The 15432-nt window shown below is 44.4% G+C and overlaps 1 protein-coding gene across 1 annotated transcript; it reads left to right on the top strand.

Annotated features, from left to right (window-relative positions):
* Nucleotides 1-899: 899 nt before the first annotated feature.
* Nucleotides 900-14525, top strand: LOC123751164 (repetitive organellar protein-like). The gene is made up of 2 exons (XM_069323009.1): nucleotides 900-950; nucleotides 13569-14525. The coding sequence occupies exons 1-2, from the start codon at nucleotides 900-902 to the stop codon at nucleotides 14523-14525; spliced, it is 1008 nt and encodes a 335-aa protein (XP_069179110.1).
* Nucleotides 14526-15432: the final 907 nt, after the last annotated feature.

The following is a 15432-nucleotide window of genomic DNA, read 5'->3' as shown; positions in this document are numbered from 1 at the left end:
ACCAACATGGGTTCTGGAGAGGGAAATCATGCCTAACAAACCTTTTAGAATTCTATGACAAAGTAACAAGGATAAGGCAGGACAGAGAAGGCTGGGCAGACTGCATATTTCTTGACTGCCAAAAGGCCTTTGATACAGTTCTGGACAGGGAAATCATGCCTAACAAACCTTTTAGAATTCTATGACAAAGTAACAAGGATAAGGCAGGACAGAGAAGGCTGGGCAGACTGCATATTTCTTGAATGCCAAAAGGCCTTTGATTCAGTACCGCACATGAGACTGCTTTACAAACTTGAGAGGCAGGCAGGAGTAAGCGGAAAGGCCCTAGCATGAGTGAGGAACTACCTAACAGGAAGGAGCCAGAGGGTAATGGTAAGGGGCGAGAAGTCCGACTGGCGAACACTAACGAGTGGAGTACCTCAAGGATCGGTGCTGGGCCCAATCCTCTTTCTAATTTACGTAAACGATATGTTTACAGGAGTGAAATTATACATGTCAATGTTTGCGGATGACGCAAATTTAATGAGAAGAGTTGTGACAGATGAGGATTGTAGGATCCTCCAAGAGGACTTAAACAGGCTGCAGAGATGGTCAGGGAAATCGCTACTGGAGTTCAACACCAGTAAATGTAAAGTTATGGAAATGGGATCAGGTGATAGACGACCAAAAGGACAGTACAAAATGAAGGGGAACTGGTTACCTGTAACGATTCGAGAAAGAGACCTGGGAGTGGAAGTGACACCTAATCTAACTCCTGAAGCACATATAAATAGGATAACGACAGCAGCGTACTCAACACTGGCGAAAATTAGAACTTCATTCAGAAACCTAAGTGAGGAAGCTTTTAGGGCGCTCTACACTGCCTACGTGAGACCCGTCTTAGAGTATGCCGCGCCATCATGGAGCCCCCACGTGAAGAAACACATAAGGAAACTAGAGAAGGTTCAGAGGTTTGCGACGAGGCTTGTCCCTGAGATACGAGGGATGGAATATGAAGAGCGTCTAAAGGAACTGAACCTTACGACACTAGAGAAAAGAAGGGAGAGAGGAGATATGATAGGAACATATAAAATACTCAGGGGAATTGACAAAGTGGAAATAGATGAAATGTTCACACGTAATAATAACAGAACGAGGGGACATGGGTGGAAACTGGAAACTCAGATGAGTCACAGAGATGTTAGGAAGTTTTCTTTTAGCGTGAGAGTAGTAGAAAAATGGAATGCACTTGGGGAACAGGTTGTGGAAGCAAACTCTATTCATACTTTTAAAATTAGGTATGATAGGGAAATGGGACAGGAGTCATTGCTGTAAACAACCGATGGCTGGAAAGACGGGATCCAAGAGCCAATGCTCGATCCTGCAAGCACAAATAGGTGAGTACACACACACATGGTTGAGTTCTTGCACCAGTAATGTTTATCGTCAACAAAGACAATTTACAAGAAGGAATACAAATTCATGTGAACATGTTTGTGGATGATGCTAATTAAGATACTGTGGAAGATAGGAGACGCAGATGATTGTAATGCCCTGCAAATCGATCTAGATAAAATAAATACTTGGGGCGTCATGTGCAAATGTAATTCAGTGTGAATAAATGCCATGTTCTGGAAAGTGTAATCTAAGAAAATAGACCACACAAAACTTACAAATTATGCGCAAAAGAATTAAAGAATTCGAATAAAGAACGAGACCTAGCGGGGGAGGGGGGGGGGGTGGATAGTAAGCTGTCGCTAGAGGAACATATCAAGAACTTTGTGAGAGAAGCGTATGCGTCACTTTCCACCTTCAGACTATAATAATACCTTTAAACCTTTTCCAGTTTAGTCTTATGCTTGACTAGATATAGACTCCATGCTGGAGCTGCATACTCCGGGATTGGTCTGACATATGTGGTGTATATAATGTTCTGAAAGATTCCTTACACAAGTTTCTAAAGGCCGTTCTTATGTTAGCCAACCTGGAATATGCTGCTGATGTTATCCTCTTGATATGAGCTTCAGGGGGACAGGTCTGGCGTGATATCAACCCGCAGGTCTTTCTCTCTCTCGGACTCTTGAAGTATTTCATCTCCCAAGTGATACCTTGTATCTGGTCTCCTGCTTCCTACCCTTATCTTCATTACATTACATTTGCTTGGGTTAAACTCTAATCTGTGTTAACTAACTGTGTGTGTGTGTGTGTGTGTGTGTTTGTGTGTGTGTGTGTGTGTGTGTGTGTGTGTGTGTGTGTGTGTGTGTGTGTGTGTGTGTGTGTGTGTGTGTGTGTGTGTGTGTGTGTGTGTGTGTGTGTGTGTGTGTGTGTGTGTGTGTGTGTGTGTGTGTGTATGTGTGTGTGAGGTTGGGAAACTCACTGAGGTTTCAGTTAGGCTATTTTCATCCCATCTTTTGTTTACACTATCAAGGAGGCCATAATGCCTACCTCTCTCTCTCTCTCTCCAGGAGTGTGATGGCTTGAGGTATTAAGAGAAGATTTGTTCATTTACCCAGATGAGAGGGTGAGCTTTGTTGAGACAAAGCCTAATCTTCTTGCCCAATGTTTCTCGCGTGGGGAAGCTTGCGGGCATCCTAGCCAGTCCTAGGAAATTCTATAGAATCCTAGGAAATCTTGGCACTTCCTAGGCAATCCTGGGCAATCATCGGAAATTCTGGGGAATCTTGGGGAATTTGGGGAACTTAAAGACCAGCTTCCTACTCAGTTTTCGCTGCGGACAGTCTGCGAGTCCTCCTTGATTTTCTCAGTGTTCCTCCGAAGTCACTCGTGTCTTCACCCTCCTCCTCAAGGGGAATACGACCCTTATTTCCCTCCCCAGTCCCCGGTTCCTGGCACCACTCACAAAAACCGCCATTTGAGTAAAAAAAAAATTCCTCGAGGGGCCTCTTCCTGACAGATTCCAGCCACCAGAGAGTCTGGAAGTGATGATTGCAGCTGCGTCCAGCGGCTGCTTCTCGATATTCGGTCTCTCATAACTCTCGAAATAAGTTTTTTAATTCCATATGTAATTCCGTGGTAATTGTTCATTATGCAGTTGGCAGCCTTGAGAATGATATGTGGATTACCACATGAATTTGTTCTCGGTGTAGCTTAATGATTCATAAGAACTATGCTATTCTCTCCTCAGGCTAAAGGAGGAAAATGCAAATATCAATTAAACGATGGCTGTAATTCAACATTTTATTTTTGCCTGTTATATTTTGAAACTAGAAAATATTATTTTCTAGATGTATTTTAGTGTTTGTAAGTTTTGAGACGAGTTAAGTTTTGTTACTCTGTACTAACCTAGTTGTGCTTGCGGGGGTTGAGCTTCGCCTCTTTGGTCCCGCCGCTCAATTGTCAATCTACTGGTGTACAGATTCCTGAGCCTATTGGGCTCAACAACCTCTAACACTCTGTGTGACATAATATATGTTAAATAATCATGATTGGTGTCTAATATCAAGCTGCAATATTTTCTGATTTACACTAATCATATTAGGTACAACCATGCTTGGATCGGTGGATCGATTCCAACGTTCTCCTTCCAAAAAATTCTCTTATATATATATATATATATATATATATATATATATATATATATATATATATATATATATATATATATATATATATATACATATATACATATATACATATATATATATATATATATACATATATACATATATATATATGTCGTACCTAGTAGCCAGAACACACTTCTCAGCCTACTATGCAAGGCCCGATTTGCCCTTTTACATATCTGCCTATTCTCCTGTAGTCGCACACGTTCTCTATGGTTGTAAGACTTTCCACGTGGCCAACAATTTTATATACCACTATTGCTTCTTCTACAGCTCTTTCTGACCTAGATCTTATCTCCTTTTCTTTCCAGCCAAAAATTATCAGGGACTTACTCCGATCAACTGTGTTTTGCACCAACTTCGGGTTAGATGCCAATTCTTTTCTCACTTCCAGCCTAATGTTTGTTTTATCTTGGTTGCTGCAGTGTTTGACTTCCTTTTCTGCTTCTTCAATTTTTTGCTTCTCCTTGGCCACTTGTGCATAGGTGAGTTGCATATCTTTCTTGCACTGTTCTATTCCCTGTGTAACTTCCTCCATCTGTGCTGACAAAAGCTGTTTCTCCTGTGGAATTTCCTTACCTAACCTATTGTAGTCATTTATGTTTAAATTTACTTTAACTTCTTCTAAAGCTATTTTTAAGAGTTTATTTTCTTCTTCCATGGCTTTGCAATTTGTTTCCAATTAATTCTTATCCTTGCACAAGTCTTTCACTAAATCCTCAAGACATAAAACTTTGCTATTTAAATGGTCATTACTTTCTTTCAATTTACTAATTATTTCTACATGAGAGGTCACTATAGTATCTAATTTTACCAACTTGTTGTATAGACTGGTTATATCAATGCTTTCTTCACTGAATCCAGCAAAATCAAGCTGTTTTGTATTTCCTCCTGCAGGCGGCCATCTTGAATGTTGTTCTCTGCACTGGAAACACTAGGGGCAACTTTTTCTCATCCAATTTTTCACTTCCCTTGGCACATTCCTGTTATCTCACCTATAATGTATGTGTGTACTCACCTAGTTGTACTCACCTAGTTGTGTTTGCGGGGGTTGAGCTCTGGCTCTTTGGTCCCGCCTCTCAACCGTCAATCAACAGGTGTACAGATTCCTGAGCCTATCGGGCTCTGTCATATCTACACTTGAAACTGTGTATGGAGTCAGCCTCCACCACATCACCCCCTAATGCATTCCATTTGTCAACCACTCTGACACTAAAAAAGTTCTTTCTAATATCTCTGTGGCTCATTTGGGCACTCAGTTTCCACCTGTGTCCCCTTGTGCGTGTTCCCCTTGTGTTAAATAGACTGTCTTTATCTACCCTATCAATCCCCTTCAGAATCTTGAATGTGCTGATCATGTCCCCCCTAACTCTTCTGTCTTCCAGCGAAGTGAGGTTTAATTCCCGTAGTCTCTCCTCGTAGCTCATACCTCTCAGCTCGGGTACTAGTCTGGTGGCAAACCTTTGAACCTTTTCCAGTTTAGTCTTATCCTTGACTAGATATGGACTCCATGCTGGGGCTGCATACTCCAGGATTGGCCTGACATATGTGGTATACAAAGTTCTGAATGATTCTTTACACAAGTTTCTGAATGCCGTTCGTATGTTGGCCAGCCTGGCATATGCCGCTGATGTTATCCGCTTGATATGTGCTGCAGGAGACAGGTCTGGCGTGATATCAACCCCCAAGTCTTTTTCCTTCTCTGACTCCTGAAGAATTTCCTCTCCCAGATGATACCTTGTATCTGGCCTCCTGCTCCCTACACCTATCTTCATTACATTACATTTGGTTGGGTTAAACTCTAACAACCATTTGTTCGACCATTCCTTCAGCTTGTCTAGGTCTTCTTGAAGCCTCAAACAGTCCTCTTCTGTTTTAATCCTTCTCATAATTTTAGCATCGTCCGCAAACATTGAGAGAAATGAATCGATACCCTCCGGGAGATCATTTACATATATCAGAAACAAGATAGGACCGAGTACAGAGCCCTGTGGGACTCCACTGGTGACTTCACGCCAATCGGAGGTCTCACCCCTCACCGTAACTCTCTGCTTCCTATCGCTTAGATACTCCCTTATCCACTGGAGCACCTTACCAGCTACACCTGCCTGTCTCTCCAGCTTATGTACCAGCCTCTTATGCGGTACTGTGTCAAAGGCTTTCCGACAATCCAAGAAAATGCAGTCCGCCCAGCCCTCTCTTTCTTGCTTAATCTGTGTCACCTGATCGTAGAATTCTATCAAGCCTGTAAGGCAAGATTTACCCTCCCTGAATCCATGTTGGCGATTTGTCACGAAGTCCCTTCTCTCCAGATGTGTTACCAGGTTTTTTCTCACGATCTTCTCCATCACCTTGCATGGTATACAAGTCAAGGACACTGGCCTGTAGTTCAGTGCCTCTTGTCTGTCGCCCTTTTTGTATATTGGGACCACATTCCCCGTCTTCCATATTTCTGGTAGGTCTCCCGTCTCTAGTGATTTACTATACACTATGGAGAGTGGCAAGCAAAGTGCCTCTGCACACTCTTTCAGTACCCATGGTGAGATCCCATCTGGACCAACCGCCTTTCTAACATCCAGATCCAGCAGGTGTCTCTTGACCTCCTCTCTCGTAATTTCGAACTCCTCCAAGGCCGCCTGGTTTACCTCCCTTTCTCCTAGCACAGTGACCTCACCCTGTTCTATTGTGAAGACCTCCTGGAACCTCTTGTTGAGTTCCTCACACACCTCTCTGTCATTCTCTGTATACCTGTCCTCGCCTGTTCTAAGTTTCAATACCTGTTCTTTCACTGTTGTTTTCCTTCTGATGTGACTGTGGAGTAGCTTTGGTTCGGTCTTGGCTTTGTTTGCTATATCATTTTCAAAATTTTTCTCTGCTTCTCTTGTCACCCTGACGTACTCATTCCTGGTGCTCTGGTATCTCTCTCTGCTTTCTGGTGTTCTGTTATTCCGGAAGTTCCTCCACGCCTTTTTGTTCAGTTTCTTCGCTTCCATACATGCCCTATTATACCATGTGTGTGTGTGTGTGTGTGTGTGTGTGTGTGTGTGTGTGTGTGTGTGTGTGTGTGTGTGTGTGTGTGTGTGTGTATGTGTGTGTGTGTGTGTGTGTGTGTGTGTGTGTGTGTGTGTGTGTATGTGTGTGTGTGTGTGTGTGTGTGTGTGTGTGTGTGTGTGTGTGTGTGTGTGTGTGTGTGTGTGTGTGTGTGTGTGTGTGTGTGTGTGTGTGTGTGTGTGTGTGTGTATGTGTGTGTGTGTGTGTGTGTGTGTGTGTGTGTGTGTGTGTGTATGTGTGTGTGTGTGTGTGTGTGTGTGTGTGTGTGTGTGTGTGTGTGTGTGTGTGTGTGTGTGTGTGTGTGTGTGTGTGTGTGTGTGTGTGTGTGTGTGTGTGTGTGTGTGTGTGCGCAACACTCCAGGGACCCCACATGTATTATGTTACCCAGTAATTCGTTCCATAAATCAGCAGGCTGGGAAGCGAGTAAGAAACTAGCGCGAGTCTCGAACAATGGCGCTAAAAGTTTGTGTTTAATACTCCTGGGTTCTCATGATAACTACTGCGCAACTTCAGTCATTTCATGAAGACTTCAGGGCAGAAGGATGTATCCGCCATTGAGTTAATTGTGTCTAAAATACACTCCTAAGGGGAGATAGTTACACCAGTGAGCTTGTATATTCTTAATTAATACATGATACTTGGTCCACTCCACCGACACGGGCGCGACCAGAAGGAAACAGGGGAAATACACACGGCACACAACCACACGAGAAGATTGTACTCGTTCCCTCAAATGTTGTCCAGATGACACATACACATGACCGCCAGGACACAGTGGTAGAACTCTTGATCACTCGCTTCGGCGAACGATTTCCCTTGAGTTCGAGCCCCAGCCAGGGAGGACTGAACGGGCACCAAATTCTTAACAATTCGATCCTGTTCATCCAACAGTAATTGGGCAAACCTGGTTGTAAACCGATTTGGCAGATCGTGTTCCAGGGAAAACCCGTCACATAAGATATATTTCTCGTCCATTTTTGTAGATGTAAGTTATTCTCATAAGTTAATGTTTTGTGTAAGTATTAAACCACAAAACTATTTTTTTGTTTATGTAAAACATTAAGGGACTAGCCAACTATCATAGCTGTCTAGAAATAATAATCAACTAATCACCAGGAGCTGTTTGTTAAAGGGAGGGGGGTGGGGGGGGGGGGGTGGTAGAGCCAATAGGAGCTCATCCAATGGGTTTACCGACTTAATGGTATTTTGGGTGAATTTGTAAGCGTTATTCACTCAAGGAAATGTTATTAAGCATGTCGGTTTGTAGCTGACTGTAGCGATGTTATATGTTTACTAAATAGTGGCTTTAGGCATTGTATGTACTAGCTCTACCTATAAGTCAAACAATCCTTGTAAATATTTATTGTATGTATGTACCTTACCTAAATAAAATTGTATTGTATTGTATTGTAAATAATTAATAGTACTAAGCGTTATGTGGCTGTGTTTAATCCCACTCCTTGGGCTGGACGGTGGAGCGACGGTCTCGCTTCATGCAGGTCGGTGTTCAATCCCCGAGCGTCCAAGTGGTTGGGCACCTTTCCTTATCATGACCCCTTCCAAGTGCTATATAGTCGTAATGGCTTGGCGCGTTTCCCCTGATAGCTTCCACCCCCCCCCCCCCCTCCCCGCTCTCAGAGGCAAGGAATGTTGTTCATGAACTCATAGTCACGAGTACAGCGAAGAATAAAGCTTAAAGTATTGAGAAAGCCATTATTCAAGTAGTCTTCATGGCCAAGCTGTTATAATTCGCCAGCCAGTGATGAGATGGAACCCAGTTTTACCATTACAATATGGGGGGAGTTTAAAATATATTTCCCAATCTATATTTACATTTGCACGTCTGATGATTGGTTTGTCCTTAGTGTGATTGTGTTTCCCTGAACCTAAACGCCCTTCCATATCCCCTGGAGTACTTCCACTTTGGTTACTGCTTGTTCCTCTGCCAGTCTAACTTGTACATTAATCTCACGTAGGGCACCGGGTCTAAGACTTTCTGCGCCTCTAAAAGTGTAGTTCACTCAATCGTCTTAGTTTATGTCTTGTCTTCCGGTCACAGAAGTCTGTCAGTTTAAAGAGGATGCTGTGTGACATTTCTGAACGTATGGATGTGTTGCATATTAAATCCTTTCAATCTAGATTGTCTTCCATCTGATTTCATGAATGGTTTGGGTGTAAACTGGCCGGTAGTTAAGAGTCTCCAGTGCTTTTCCGTTTACATGTATTGACATTACATTGTTTTTCTTCTAGTTCTCTGATAGTTTCCTGTTTCCAGTGACGGTTCAAATAAAGATTGATAGCCAGAAAAGGCTTTCAATAATTAGCATAATTTGCCAGAAAAGGCTGTCAATAATTAGCATAATTAGAAAAATTAGTTTTTTTTTAATTAACACTTAAAGGATACATTTTTTTATCACAGTGTTATTCAGGTCCAGGTCCAGCAAGAGCTTCCTCACGTCATCTCTGATAATCTCCGACATCACTGCTTGGTCTAACACGCCGGGGTCTCATTTGTGTAAAGCTCTCGGACTCGCCTCTTTGCTTCCTCATTCTCTGTGAATGTGTCTTTCATTTTCCTCAGTTTCATCACTTATTCAAGTGCACTCGTGATCATCCCGACATGGCAGTGGATCTGTTGGATACATCTTCAACTTTATCTGTTGTGTCTTAACAAAGGGCCTATATGTATCTCGGAGATACGTAGTCTCGATCCTTTTTTTTCCGGTCTATCCTCTCGTCAATCACATAGTTATGTAGTTTTTCTGTGCCCACATTCATTTCTTATTTCTAGTTTTTTGTTCATTCCTTCAGTTCATATGCTTTGTTGGCAATGCAATCTACATTTGCATGCAAGCCAGTTCAACTCTGTATTCAGTTGCAGGTTTATTGATATTGGGGATGGAGAGAGAATATTGAGATCACGAAGGAAATACCAGACAAGGCAAAATTTGTGGAAGAAGTCTATAAAATCTTGATAGCGAGTTGAACTAGCAAGCAGAGACAATAGGATAACCGGTATCAACAGAGGAGAGAGAATTCGACTTCGTGGTTACAGCGACTGGCTATTGGAAGATATAGTGGTGATGAGTAATTGGTTTGCAAAAGGGGATAATACTGTGTGCAGGTTTCAAGGGGCTGTTGTCAGCAAACAGGGGTTTCAATACGGAGCAGGAGAGGCATTAATTTCAGACGTGGGGAGAGGAATTGTGTGGGATGCTGTTGTAATTGGCCTTGGGAAGTGGAATAGTGTTGTTGTTGTCATTGTAATTAGGCCTGGGGAGTGTAGTGTGTGCTGCTGTTGTAATTGGGGTTGAGGAGCGGAATAACTTGACTTCCACTTCAAATGAGTATGAGAAGTGGAATTGTGCATGCTGCTGTTGAAACTGAGATTTGGGAGCGAAATTGTGTATGATGCTATTGTAATTGGGCTTGGGGGAGTGAAATTCTGTTTGCTAGTTGCTGTTGAAATTGGGCATGAGGAGTAGAAGTGATACTTCCACTATTTATCTATTTATGTTGCGGCTGAAACCAAATATAGGGGAATAGATCTCATTATTCTGCTGATGTAACTGAGCCTGGGAAGGTGGTATAATTGTTTACGCTTGTTGAATGTAATTATGGCTTATGTTGCCACGATGGGCGACTTGGGTTCCTCCTCACCTCACTTCGCCTGTGCCGCCTTATCGTCTCTTGAAGACACAACTCTTTTTTTCAGTCATATACCACTATCTCTCTAGAAGCATTTACACGGACAAGAAGCCGGCGGCTTGTCGAAAATTCATCTCCTTTTCCATCCTTCCCCTAGTGGTGCTACCTTGGTTCTTTTTCTCTTTATTTGAAGCAATAATTAGAATCTGCATATATGGATATATGGATTCTGTGTGTTGACCCATCTGACACCTTTGTCCCCCTGTCTTCGCGTACCACCATTCATGAATGAATGTCGTTATCTGCCCTGTATATTGTATGTGGTAATCATGTTCGCTATGAGTCTACTAACTGCCAGGGTCGTGAAGTAAACTTTCCTCGTGCCTCTCGCCTCTAAGCTCTGGCACGAGTCTACATGGATACATTGGGGCCTTTTCCTGCTTCATGTTATTCTTAAGGAGATGAAAATCTGACTCTAATCCCGCATTCTACAGAACTTAATAAACATGAATGAGTAAGTAGTGTGTTTGTGTGTTCACTTACTGCACCTACTTTGTACCTTAAGAATCGAGCTGTTAGTTCTTGGACCCCGCCTTTCCAACCGTCTAATGAACTGCCTCATGATCTGATTTCTCTTTCGTCTGTACCTTACCTTTCTCAGCCTATAACAAACACAAACAAACACATCCCCAGGTGGCAGCGTACAACAGCTGTCTAACTACCAGGTTCTTATTTACCTGGGCTGGAGTTGTTGCTGTTGCTACCTCGTTGGCACCTGTGGCTGGAGGCGCTTGTTTGGTCTTAAACTGTTAGTAGATAATGGTGTGGGAATTGATATGGAGAAAGGAGACAATACAAATATGTGTTGGTGGGGGGGAAAAAAAGGGCAAAATAAACAGGGGAAAAAAGGGCCTCAAAATAGTAGTAGTAGTAGGCATCCATCAGTCTCAGGAGACTATGGAGTTGTGCTCTGGTTGTCGGTCTGGAGTGGCCTCACCACCTCAAAATAACAATACACTTAAGGTATATTACATATCTTAAGTATATTACATACCTATTACACGAACAGTAGGAGTCTAAGAAACAAAACAAACGATTTAAATGCTCTTGTTTACACTAAAATAATATATATTATTGCACTTACCCAAATATGTATGAATGTAGAAAACAGAGAACTATTTGCTGAATATCATATAAACGGATTTAAAAGATTTCACACAGATAGATATATTAAGCAGATAGATATAATAGAATAGGCACAGATAGATATAATATAATAGGCATAGATAGATATACTAGAATAGGCACAGGTAGATATAATAGAAACTATTTGGAGGTGGGGGAGTAGCCATATATGTTAGAAAAAATTTGAAATGGTCTCAAAGAGGGAATCAAAACTGAGCCACACACAAAAACTATTTAGCTCGAATTAATCGGAAAAGTTAAAAATCTTATAATAGGAGTTATATACAGGCCATCATTTTAATGCCCTAAGAATGTTTTTGGGTGAAATAGATTGGAAAGTCCTGGGCATGGGGGGGGGGGGGCCGGTCTTGGAGCGAGACGTGAACCTAACGATGGGTGATGTAAAAAGGGATTTCGATGTGGATTCAAAATATACTTATTTAAAAATATTCTAAGTAAAACACAGGAACGTAGTATACCATACAAATTGATTAAATCGAATAATAATGACCTGAAATGGATAACAAAGGAGGATGTGAATAACCTTACAGGTAGAGAGAGAGCTTGGCACAAAGGGATTAAGAATGGGGAAGTCAGTTTAGAACAAGAATTCGTCCAACTGTTAGAAAAGAGATAAGGAGGGCAAAATGAAACTATAAAGGTCGCATAGCACGGGCAAGCAAAGACAATTGCTCGGTTAAGTTTGAGTTGGAAAATGTTGTAAGTGGAGTGCCTCAGGACTCTGTCCAGGGACTTCAGTTATTCATAATATATAAATTATTTAGATTCAGGTCTGAGCAGCAATATTTGCAAATTTGCCGATAATACAAAAATAGGGAAAAAAACACGGAAAAAGATTCACTATCACTTCAAGACGATTTAAATAGGGATTTGAAATGGTTTAAAGACTAGCAGATACAGTTTAATGCTGACAAATGTAAGGTTTTGAGGCTAGGTAATGATGATAGAGTTACAAGATACGAACTAGATGGAGCTGAGATTGCGAAGTCGGATTGTAAAAGGAGTCTGGGAGTTATGATTACTGAGAATTTAGAACTTAAAAATTCATGCACATATGTTCGTAATAAGGTAAATAGAACACTGGGATTTATTTATCGAAGCTTTAGTCATATGACACCTGGTGTTGTTCTTCAGCTATATCTTGTTCTTGATAACAAAGTGGATAAGGTATTAAAAGTATCAACACAAGACAGATCACGAAACAATGGATATAAATTGGATAAGTTTTGATTTAGGAAAGACCTAGGTAAATACTGGTTCGGTAACAGGGTTGATGATTTGTGGCACCAATTACTGCATAACATAATAGAAGTAAGATCCCTTGATGGTTTCAAGCATAGGATTGACATATATATGAATTGAGATTGAGTGCATACATGTAGGAGCGGCCTCGTATGGGCCAATAGGCCTTCTGCAGTTACCTTCATTATTATGTTCTTATTTACTGCTAGGGGAACAGTGGCATTAGGTGAAAAAAATTATGCCTATAAATTATGAATTATAAATTATGTCCAAGAAAGGATCCAAGCAAGGGGTCCAAACAAGGGGCCAAGCAAGGGACCAAGCAAGGGTCCTAGCAAGGGTCAAAACAAGGGTCCAAGCAAGGGTCAAAACAAGGGTCCAAACAAGGGTCTAAACAAGGAACCATGCAAGGTTCCTAACAAGGGTCCAAGCAAGGGTCCAAACAAGGGTCCAAGCAAGGGGTCCAAGCAAGGGACCAAGCAAGGCGTCCAAGCAAGGGGTCCAAGCAAGTGACCAAACAAGGGGTCCAAGCCAGGGTCCAAGCTAGGGGTCCAAGCAAGGGTCCAGGCAAAGGGTCCAAGAAAGGGTCCAAACAACTAGTCCAACCAAGGGACCAAACAAGGTGTCCAAGCAAGGGGCCAAGCAAGGGTGCAAGCAAGGGGTCCAAGCAAGTTTTCAAGCAATGGTTCAAGCAAGGGGTCCAAGCAAGGGGCGGGGCAAGGGACCAAGCAAGGGGCCAAGCAAGGGTCCAATCAAGGGTCCAAGCAAGTGACCACGCAAGGGGTTCAAACAAGGGGCCAAGCAAGGGGTCCAAGCAAGGGTCCAAGCTGCTGTGGTGTTGCCAAAGAAACACCACAGCAGCGCCACAGCAGCGCCACAGCATCGCGGCAGCAGCGCCACAGCATCGCGGCAGCAGCGCTACTGCATCGCGACAGCATCGCGACAGCAGCGCTACAGCATCGCCACAGCATCGCGACAGCATCGCCACAGCAGCGCTACAGCATCGCCACAGCATCGCCACAGCAGCGCTACAGCATCGCCACAGCAGCGCTACAGCATCGCCACAGCATCGCCACAGCAGCGCTACAGCATCGCCACAGCAGCGCTACAGCATCGCCACAGCAGCGCTACAGCATCGCCACAGCATCGCCACAGCAGCGCTACAGCATCGCCACAGCAGCGCTACAGCATCGCCACAGCATCGCCACAGCAGCGCTACAGCATCGCCACAGCATCGCCACAGCAGCGCTACAGCATCGCCACAGCAGCGCTACTGCATCGCCACAGCAGCGCTACAGCATCGCCACAGCAGCGCTACAGCAGCGCTACAGCAGCGCTACTGCATCGCCACAGCAGCGCTACAGCATCGCCACAGCAGCGCTACAGCATCACCACAGCAGCGCTACAGCATCACCACAGCAGCGCTACAGCATCGCCACAGCAGCGCTACAGCAGCGCTACAGCAGCGCCACAGCATCGCGACAGCATCGCCACAGCAGCGCTACAGCAGAGCCAAAGCAACACCACAGCAGCGCTACAGCATCGCCACAGCAGCGCCACAGCATCGCCACAGCATCGCCACAGCATCGCCACAGCATCGCCACAGCATCGCCACAGCAGCGCTACAGCAGAGCCAAAGCAACACCACAGCAGCGCTACAGCATCGCCACAGCAGCGCTACAGCATCGCCACAACAGCGCTACAGCATCGCCACAACAGCGCTACAGCATCGCCACAACAGCGCTACAGCATCGCCACAGCAGCGCCACAGCATCGCCACAGCAGCGCTACAGCATCGCCACAGCAACCCCATAGCAGCGCCACAGCAGCGCCACAGCAGCGCCATAGCAGCGCCACAGCAGCGCCACAGCAGCGCCATAGCTGCGCCACAGCTGCTCCACAGCAGCGCCAGAGCGGCGCCACAGCAGCGCCATAGCTGCGCCACAGCTGCTCCACAGAAGCGCCACAGCAGCGCCACAGCAGCGCCACAGCAGTGCCACAGCAGCCTTTAGGCACTGTCAGCATATTTCCCTTAAGCTGTCTTAGTCAAAGGTCAGAGCAACGTTTTAAGGCAATAGGAGCAGCTATCAATACTTTGGAGGCATAACAATCTCTCTCTCTCTCTCTCTCTCTCTCTCTCTCTCTCTCTCTCTCTCTCTCTCTCTCTCTCTCTCTCTCTCTCTCTCTCTCTCTCTCTCTCTCTCTCTCTCTCTCTCTCTCTGTTACGAACCCGGATCCAGCGTCCGAGCCTGGAGCAGTGACAACCACGCCATCTGTGGGTCAGCTCCCGAAACCCCCGCCAAACGGACGACGACACCTGGTGAGGACAGCGTGTACTGGCCTCGAGGACCAGTTTCCAGTCTGGTTCAGCGCTCAACACCGCCGCTCCTGACCTCTGGTGAGGTGGTGCTCCGACGACAGCGCCATCTATGGACTGGATACGTCAGGTGTTTGTGCCCGAGCCCGTAAGTGAGGTGTATTAGTGTCCCGGTTATTGATGACGTGTCTGCTTACAGAGCCGATCTGGGACCACTGTGATGGAAGTGGAGTCAGTCTACCCGAGGCAGCCAGTCTCCATACCTTGAACGTTGCTGCAGCTGTTGTGAAGTCGTCCCCCCGGAAGAACACTGTGGTGTGTTAGCCTGCCAGTGGAGTGGCAGTAAGAGGATTTACCCGGGACCGACTGTTGGAGACGATCATCCACTGGGGTATTGAGGACAGG

Source organism: Procambarus clarkii, chromosome 11, assembly GCF_040958095.1.
Source record: "Procambarus clarkii isolate CNS0578487 chromosome 11, FALCON_Pclarkii_2.0, whole genome shotgun sequence".
In the NCBI taxonomy this organism is placed as follows: Eukaryota; Metazoa; Arthropoda; class Malacostraca; order Decapoda; family Cambaridae; genus Procambarus; species Procambarus clarkii.
Note: the sequence above shows the minus strand (reverse complement) of the source record. Positions and strands in the feature narration are given on the sequence as shown.

What these genes read in the sequence shown, in the direction of transcription:
- LOC123751164 (XM_069323009.1), top strand. Translation starts at nt 900, where the DNA reads ATGGAGCCCCCACGTGAAGAAACACATAAGGAAACTAGAGAAGGTTCA. An exon ending in AAACTAGAGAAGGTTCAGAG is followed by an intron (nt 951 to 13,568) that starts GTTTGCGACGAG and finishes GAAACACCACAG; the next exon opens with CAGCGCCACAGCAGCGCCAC.